Source organism: Pieris brassicae, chromosome 8, assembly GCF_905147105.1.
Source record: "Pieris brassicae chromosome 8, ilPieBrab1.1, whole genome shotgun sequence".
NCBI lineage: Eukaryota > Metazoa > Arthropoda > Insecta > Lepidoptera > Pieridae > Pieris > Pieris brassicae.
Window position 1 is genome coordinate 14,009,732 of NC_059672.1, and position 8,686 is coordinate 14,018,417.

At 32.6% G+C, this 8,686-nt stretch overlaps 1 protein-coding gene across 1 annotated transcript; it reads right to left on the minus strand.

Moving 5' to 3' along the window:
* Positions 1 to 1,901: 1,901 nt before the first annotated feature.
* On the minus strand, positions 1,902 to 8,625 carry LOC123713442 (phagocyte signaling-impaired protein). Its single transcript, XM_045667108.1, has 12 exons — positions 8,474 to 8,625; positions 8,177 to 8,401; positions 7,709 to 7,902; positions 6,822 to 7,505; positions 6,247 to 6,457; positions 5,951 to 6,073; positions 5,306 to 5,475; positions 4,645 to 4,841; positions 4,134 to 4,264; positions 3,712 to 3,882; positions 2,876 to 3,087; positions 1,902 to 2,350 (listed from the first exon to the last, which is right to left on the minus strand). The coding sequence occupies exons 1-12, from the start codon at positions 8,535 to 8,537 to the stop codon at positions 1,997 to 1,999; spliced, it is 2,736 nt and encodes a 911-aa protein (XP_045523064.1). The 5' UTR covers positions 8,538 to 8,625; the 3' UTR covers positions 1,902 to 1,996.
* Between the last annotated feature and the right edge of the window lie 61 nt (positions 8,626 to 8,686).

The following is an 8,686-nucleotide window of genomic DNA, read 5'->3' on the forward strand; positions in this document are numbered from 1 at the left end:
TAATTAGTTTTATTGGTTAAGAATTTCCTCATACATGTAATCATCACGTGTCTGTGGAAGCTCTTAACGAAATTAAAATATTAAAAGGCGCAAACATTTAGCGAAATGTAATGTTCAATAGTAAATTAACTTATGCACTTCAATCCTATTTTCATAAATTGTAATCTTAAATTAGTTAAATGTACGCATATATGGAAATTAAGTTTCATACTGACTGGGCTTAACTGGATGGTCGCTGTGGAGTCGGAATGGCATAAAAACTTTTCGTGCTTAAGTTTAATCTGTGACATTGCAGCGATCATTTCGTTATATAAGGCTGAAAAATAAGTGTATCTACTTAGACTTTGCTAATGCCAGGATTCGAATTTGTTCCTGATATCATTCATTTGTACGTTTTTTTATTCAATTTGAAGGTTAAGCGGATACGCTTATACATTTCAGTCTAGATGTTATTCCATATTACAACGCATTCCGTATTTTCAGACTGTTTTATATTAGCCTCTTGACTGATAGCAATGAATATTTTTGTACTGTGAAATTCCATGTTTGCAGTTGTAAATAAATATTGTCAGTAATTGTGTTTTTTTTTATCTCCCTAAAAATATTGCAATATCGTTATGAAAAATATTATTTGTGGAGTAAGAATTGCGAGCGACAGATGCGAAGAAAATAATTTAAAACATTTTATTCCAAGTTCTTTTACGTATTATTTATATTTTATTTAGTATTTGTTTCTGTTTTAACAAGTTTCGTAGTCTTGAATCACTTTAAAATTCTTATTTATCGTTTTTTTTTAAATTATGGTAGCCTGGAAGAGATCGCTTAGTTGCGATGAGTCCGCCTCTTCCATTTTATTATATTTTGCAAAATTAATATACACTGTAATTGTCATGTATTTTATGTATTATATGTTATGTGGTGTAGTTTATTTACAGTTGACAAGATCGAAATGCGAGTTGTTGATCAACAGTATTGGTTTTAAAAAAAACACTTTTTCAACGGATTGAAGCTATGTATTATTATAAACTTATAATTAGGACAACGTGAGTGATTTCTGCAAAAACCCGTCTTTTAGTCGATATCAACTCCGGGAAAAGAAATACAGATAACAAAACTTTCTCTGCAGCTGCGTTACTTTTGACATTCAACACCTTTTTCTCTTCAGTCACCGTGACCACGCACGCTGTAAAGCACGCGAAACGTCGGAAAATTTTAAAATTATGTAAAATAATTATAAGATTATATACATAGCTTCAATCCGTTGAAAAAGTGTTTTCTTTAAATGTGTAAAAGTTATCTTTATAAAAGACAATGCTAATGGTATTGGTTGTAAACAATGAAATTAAAAGCTCTAGGGAAGTACACTAATAAACTAATGTATAAGTACTAAAGGACTTAGCATAATTTTTTTATGACCTTGCGCTGTCAAATGTTTAGCTCTAGCTAACTTATGGCATGTGCTCGTAATCAATCACAAGGAGTGTTGTTAAACTATAAAAATACATGTGGAATGATATTATATGTATTCTGTAGTGACCATGGTATAACTAAAATTAGAATACAAAGAAACGATACGAACTGTATTAATAAAATGTATATTTTATAAGTATACCTATAAATATTGTATTTATTAATTTATATAAATATTCAATTGAAACAAAATGCACGTCTTGTCTTAAAGCTGTACTTTTGTCCTGCTCACACCTTTTATGAGCACTAATGCAAAAACATGACTTGGGATGGCGATATAAATATCGATGCTTGCTTTCTGGTTACCTTATAACAACTTAAACAGGCTCTCGAAAATGGCCTTCAACTACAACTGTCTTATGTAACATAAATATCACTTGATGAACACAATAAAAGATTATGTATTTATTTCCATAGCTTGAAAAATTAAAACCATTTTAAAATACTTTATTGATACAATATCGATATTAATTATCGGAAGCTCATCCCTTCTAGCACTACCCGAGTAAAAACACACATAAGGCCACTATTGCAAACTTTTTAAAAATTTCGCTTTCTCCTTCAATATATTTTTGACATCTGCGAGAACGTCATCTAGTCCATTTTTTAATTTCTGCTCAACCGGAGTTTGATATTTTGAAATTGATAATTTCTCTAATTCGGCTTCTAAAGAGGATTGATAGTCAAATTTCGGCCAATTTTCGAAGATATCTTCTAGAATAGCTATTGTTTTTTGGACGTCATCATTTAATTTACTAATAATTTCTATCATTTGAATTTGTTCAGGCGATTGACTCGCCTTTTTCTTGTTTCTCTTGGCATGCGCAGGAGCAAGATGTTCGTTGCATACGCCCAAGAGGTATGTTATTACGCCTATGAACTGAAAATTAAAATAAATTTAATGTCGGTTTTAAATTATACATACGAACTTGTCTCTTGGTTATTTTGGCTTAACTCTGAATCATTTCTGATGCCTTTGAAGTCTCATAAGGGCATGTATCAGTCCGAGCAGCATGAAAGTAATTTTTAAGACGAGTAGCTCGTGGTTATATGCTTTAACTTACTGCATTTTATATTTTATAGACTTTATAAATAAGATTACAGTTGAGTAGGTATTGGGAGACGGGTTTCCAAACTAGGTGAGAACCTGTTTTATTAACAACCAGGCTTCCATTCACAACAAAGTCATATTGAGTGGTAACAAAAAGTACATACATATATGGGTAGGCAAACAAATTTAACGTTTTGAATAAGGAAAGTAAAAGAACAAAGCAGTCAACTAGTTAGGAGTTAGCAGAAATAAAGTTGTATGGGTGTATTGGAAAGTATTAAAATATAAGAAAGTGTTTACATTTCTTAAATTATTATTTTTTGTATTTAAATATCTACATATTAGTTGACTTACTTCTAAATAATTTGAGAAAAACTCCAACGCGTCCCTATTCTGCCATAGCGTTGGTAGCGCGTACGCAGCCAAATGTTCACGCGAATTCACGAGCGTTGTGCGAGCGATTTCGGCAAACGTTAGTGCGTTTGACGAACCGGCACAGAGCTCGCAAACCATTCGTAAAGTGTTTGTATATAACTCCCGATATGGCACCGGTGATGTTACGAAGGCTGCAAGGGAAATAATTTATAATTGAAGCTAGAATATTATGTTTGCTAATAATTAAAAAGAAATCCTAGAAATATTTTTAACACTAATTAATATTTATTAAGTAAGTTAAGTAACAAGTTTTTTGATGTGATTAGTAAGGTCACCTCGAGTCAAAATGCAAACCTTACAGTTTCAAAGCATGTTATAGTTGGTGTATAGAAATGATAATCTGTCTCAAATATATATGAAATAAATATTAAAAATAAAAATAGTATATCGAGGCATCACATTGCATTATATTATCACGAAAGATACATAATATTGGGGATTTTTATGTAAGTTAAGAATATAAAATATTAATTCAAGTATTCAATTCTTGTTACATTTCTAATGATATTTATAATTGTGAATACATGTATACAACCGCTCTGTATTGATAAACGCCTTGATACAAAGAAAAATCCAACCCAATTAATAATAATAATAATCTATTTTATTCATAACGATATTTATTTCATAGACTCAGGGAAAAAGATTAACTAAAAAACACTGAACATATATATGCACGGTATATAGACACATTACAAAATAAAATATTATTAAGGATTCATTTAATATTATAATTTTTTTCTAAAATATCTTACCAATAATTCTAGAAGGCAAAGGCGCGGTCACATTAAGATTCTCTCGCTCGCCATACAAACTATGGCAACGGTCAAGCGCGGACCCAAAAGCCTCAATACAAGTTCGGAGCTGTTCCAATTGCTCACTCTTCTTTTCTACACTCCTATTATCTGCGCATTCTATACATAACACTGAAAAACAATAATTTTATTTAACGGGTTTAAATGAGATTATTTCGACGCTTCGAATGCTTTGAAAGAGCACGCACTTACTTACCTTCTGCATTGAGTGTCCATGGGCGGCGGTATCACTTATATCAGGTTTGTCTCCTATTACATAAAAAAGTGAGCAATAGTCATGCAAATAAATATTTTAAAAAAAACCAATATTTTTTTATGAATAAGGGACTAAGTATAAAGTAAGTTTTGGGCTGTTATAATACCTATTGCGGAGAGCAATCCGTCTTTAAGCCGCAAGTATGCAACGTCCTTTTCGAAGGAGCGCGCTTTATACGCTGCGCGATCGTTGTCTGCGGACGACCAGCTCACAATTGCATTCAGATCGCGGTTGTCGCTGTAAATATTTTATTTAGTTTTACTTAATTAAAATAGTTTCAAATTATAATACGCTCTTTAATACTAAGATCAAAAAAGCTATGCTTTATAAAAGTCTAACAAATTAAATATTTAGTTCTATCTTCTTTTCAAGGTTCAAACCACGTTTATTTATAATTTGACAGCAACACTAACTGTAACTGTCACTGTCAAAGATCATCTAAAACAGTATACGAACTTAAAACGACTGGACAGTATCATGATAAATACAATGTACATTACAAGAGTTATAAAGGTAGTTGCTTTTAAATATATACTGGCCTATAAGAAAAAGGAAGAAAGACGATGCTGCCAGATATTGAAAAAATATAGTCGTAAAAGTATACGTATAATACTTACGTAGGCATAAATGGCAATTTGACAGTATGCTGCGGCGCTTGCCCGCTTGACGGCCCCGCAAGCAGCGCCAGCAACTGCCGTTCTCTTGCGCAAGCGCCGCACCAAGCACACGACTCGATACGTCCCCCCCACTCCCATACTTCTAATACTTTTTCGAACGTACCAAATTTGTATGCGTACGTTACTTGTTCGACGCTCTAAAATAAATTAAATATTTAAAAAAGTTGAATTATATAAAAAGGATAATATATGTAAAGTTTTTGCGTCCCTGTTACAGTTTTAAAGTGACGAACGAGCTTACAGTGTCTTTAAAGCTGGCCCTAATTAATTTAAATACACATTTATAACTGAAGTGTCTATATTTTTCCATCCCAGTATAACACAACTTTACAGGGGGCAATAGAGAACTTAGTTTTTGAAGGTATTTTAAATTTCAATAAACTAATAAGAGCGGAGAACATTTGTCTGTTGCATTGGTACATGTGATAAGAATTTTGTGACAACCAAACTGAAAGAATAATTGCAATATATTCTAGGTTCTACAGTGTCTACCGTGACTTTTACAAATATGTGTAAAATGATATAGCGCCCTTTATAATGTGTAGACCAACGATTTCAATCAAGTTACTCTCTTAAGACTCTTTCAAAATAATTTTATTACATCCTTAGCGTGATGCTTATGAAACGCAGTAGTATCGGCCAGTAATCGTAAAGCGCGTGGCGACGCCAGCGCAGGCGCTAGTCTCGCTGCGTGGAGCCAGCCCAAGGACACCAATTGTATGTGCTTCACTTCCAGCTTGGTGTATATCGAATCAGCTGCAGTTGCATTACCTATAATCATTAGATAGTGTCTGTGACTTTTGTAATCGTATAATGTCTTGTAAAATTTTAAAACCCGAACGACTGATAAAAAAAGAATTAAATTTGACAGTCAATCTAATTAAATAAATTGGTTTTTTGACCTCATATTTCGTATAGAGAAAAATAAGTCAAATATATCTAGGGGCCGTTCAGGTATTACGTAAGTACAACAGGGGGCTCGTCAATTTTATTTCTTATTTGTGATTACGTCACAGTAATAATTTTCTTTTTTACACATATCACCCAGACATTGTCTATGCTTGAATGTTCGAGGATTCCAACAAAAAAAAAACGTTTATTGTTGTAGTTATTTTTGCTCACACGAGTAGGAGATTAATTGCTACGCTAAATTAAATCTGCTTACGTAATACTTAAACGGCTCTTTATTCATATAATAGGTAATTTATGAACACTAGTATGTAAAAGTAAGTCTTCAGAAACTCACCTAATATATGGTAAAGAGATATGAGCAGCAATTTAGCATGGAAATTGGCTGGGGAATGATGCAGTACCAGCTCCAGGAGGTTCAAGGCTTCAATAATTGGAGTTGAGTTTTCCTGCTCCACAGCTTAAATCAAAGAGAAACTACATATAACACAATAATCTGCAAATGTTGAATCTAATTAAAGGTCCAAACAAGATTGGCAAAATGACAAAGAAAATAAAATATAATCATATATTATTTTCTTTATCTAATTAAAACTACAGCTGGTTCAAAACAGAACTATATAGTTTACTAACCAGCATAGAAAAAGTGATGAGCTGCCAATATGCCATAGCTATCAGTAGCACAGAATTCGGTGGTAGTTGAGGTTACCAACCCTCGTTGGAGTGATCGAAGGTAGTGCTGTCTCAGCATTACAGCCACATTAAGGTTTTCTTCTGCAGATCCCATAGGAGCAGTAAGTCGCCAAGCTAAAAGGCACGATATGTGGCATTGGATATCTTTTATCTGGAAATAATATTTTTTTTGTAAAGAAGTATATTTTGTAACAACAGGGGTTGTTACAATGGATTGGCATTTTTCATTACAATAAAAAAATATAATTAAAATAAAGTACAATTAGGGTATAAATAAAATATAATTATCCATTATATATTATATAAAATTTAATAGTGGTAATATGACTTAAGTTGGTCCAATTTTAGGTGTTTATGTGGAACAGATTAAAATAATTTTATGATGGATATTTTAATAAATAAGATGTAGTTAGGATCTACTCAGACACCTACATTAACAATCCTATTCTCTTACTAATATTTATGTACCAAACTAACTTTAAAATTATAAGTAAATTATAATTTGAGGAACTTACAGAATCAGGTTCACTTTTTTCATCAAATCCAAGGCAAGTCAAAAAATCTCTGCTATGGTCTTCCCTCTCTTTCCGAGGTAACATTGATAAATAAGGTTTTAAATCAGGCACAGCACATGGTTTATTAGCAAAAACCCGTAAATATTGAACACATAAGGCCACTCCACTACCTAGGAGCAAAGTAGGGTCACCATCTTTTGCAAGACGCTTCCATAACTCTAACCTAGCTAAATAAGGTCCTCTCAATGCACGACCAGATGAATTTTCAACTATAGAACAAATAAACTCATGACACTTTTCTGGTGAATCATCAACTGAGTTATCACTATCTGGTTTACTCATCAACTGAAACACAGAATCAAAATATGGCATGTAGAAATCCCACCGATCTTGATTATCCCAAAGCAGGTCTTTGCATAATAAATTTAGCTTTTTCCATTCCCCAATTTTTTTGTAATATGGTATGCAGGCTTGAGTAGTTGATGCAGGTACCAGTTGAGCATAAAGAGGGCATTCTATAAACTTTAGTATATCCTCCCATTTCTCCTGTAGCTCTAGTATCATGATGTACAGCCGGGCTTCTTGCTCTGCCTCCATTTTATTGTCAGTTATAAAGTTTTCAACCAATTTTTGAGCCAAAGAAAGCAAAATACCTCTTTTAGTACTATCATCAGCTGTTTTCGCCTAAAAGTACAATCAGTGAATATCTGTATATATATACCTCTTCAAAACTTTATAGATAATACAAATAGTTCTCATTTGTTTTTAATTATATAAATGTACAGTAAATAAGAAAGGATATTCCCAAATCTGAGTCCTTTAACATTAATATATAAATTTTATTGTATTTAGTTATCAATTTATTTACACTATCATAGATGACTTACTTGTAAAACAATACTCATCACAGCCCAAAAGTAATAAGGGTTTTTAGGTAAAAACTTATATAGGGCCATAGCAGCCCGCTGCTGCGATTTGTGATCTCCAACTCTAACATAAGACATAAATAGGTGAGAATAAAGCTCCTCATTTGAAGAGTCTACCTTCACTGCAGCTTCATAGATCTCACATACTTTGTGTACTAGAAAAGTAAAATGAATCAAAAAGTCAGAAAAATTTGGCATATTAAGTGGGATATAAATTGTTAATAGTATATAAATAACATAGGGTTCATAAGACTTTAATAATTATATTCTTTTCGATTTCTATAAAATTAATATCTATATAAAGGAAATCTACATATCCATTATTTTAAAAATAGTAGTAATAATTTAATCTTCACAGGATGATGGAAACAAAAGGTTAACACAATAAATGTTAATGAAGGGTTTATTGAAAAATTACTAGTTACTTACATTGTTGGGACTCCCGATACGAAATTGTCATGGCTTGTAAAGTCGTATCATCGCTCGGTTTCTCCTCTACAAGAGCGTCAAGCACTGCATGGGATTCCGAAGTTTTACCTAACCTTAACAATGCGAGAGCTTTCAGTGCACGGGCTGCCTGCAATGTTGGGCTCTTTTTGAGCACTTTCTCCGCTTCTTGCAAAGCTTTTTTATTATTGCCATTGTCTAACCAATCTAAGAGTAAAAGTACAATTTAATTATTACCCGGTGAAAATCAAGAGAAATAGATGAAGGTTATTATAGTACCGTAAATTGGGCGCAAACGCCGTTCTACAACACCATCCTGTATTCGTTGCGGCCGCACAGCCATGGTTTATTTATTTATGCTTGTATTTTATTAATTTAATCCTTCGGTCATTTAACTTTTCGATTTTCAAGCACGTTTGTTATGAGATTGTCTTCGGAGTTAGGACTACGAAATTAAATTATTAAAGACAGTTGACATTTGGGATTTTCTAA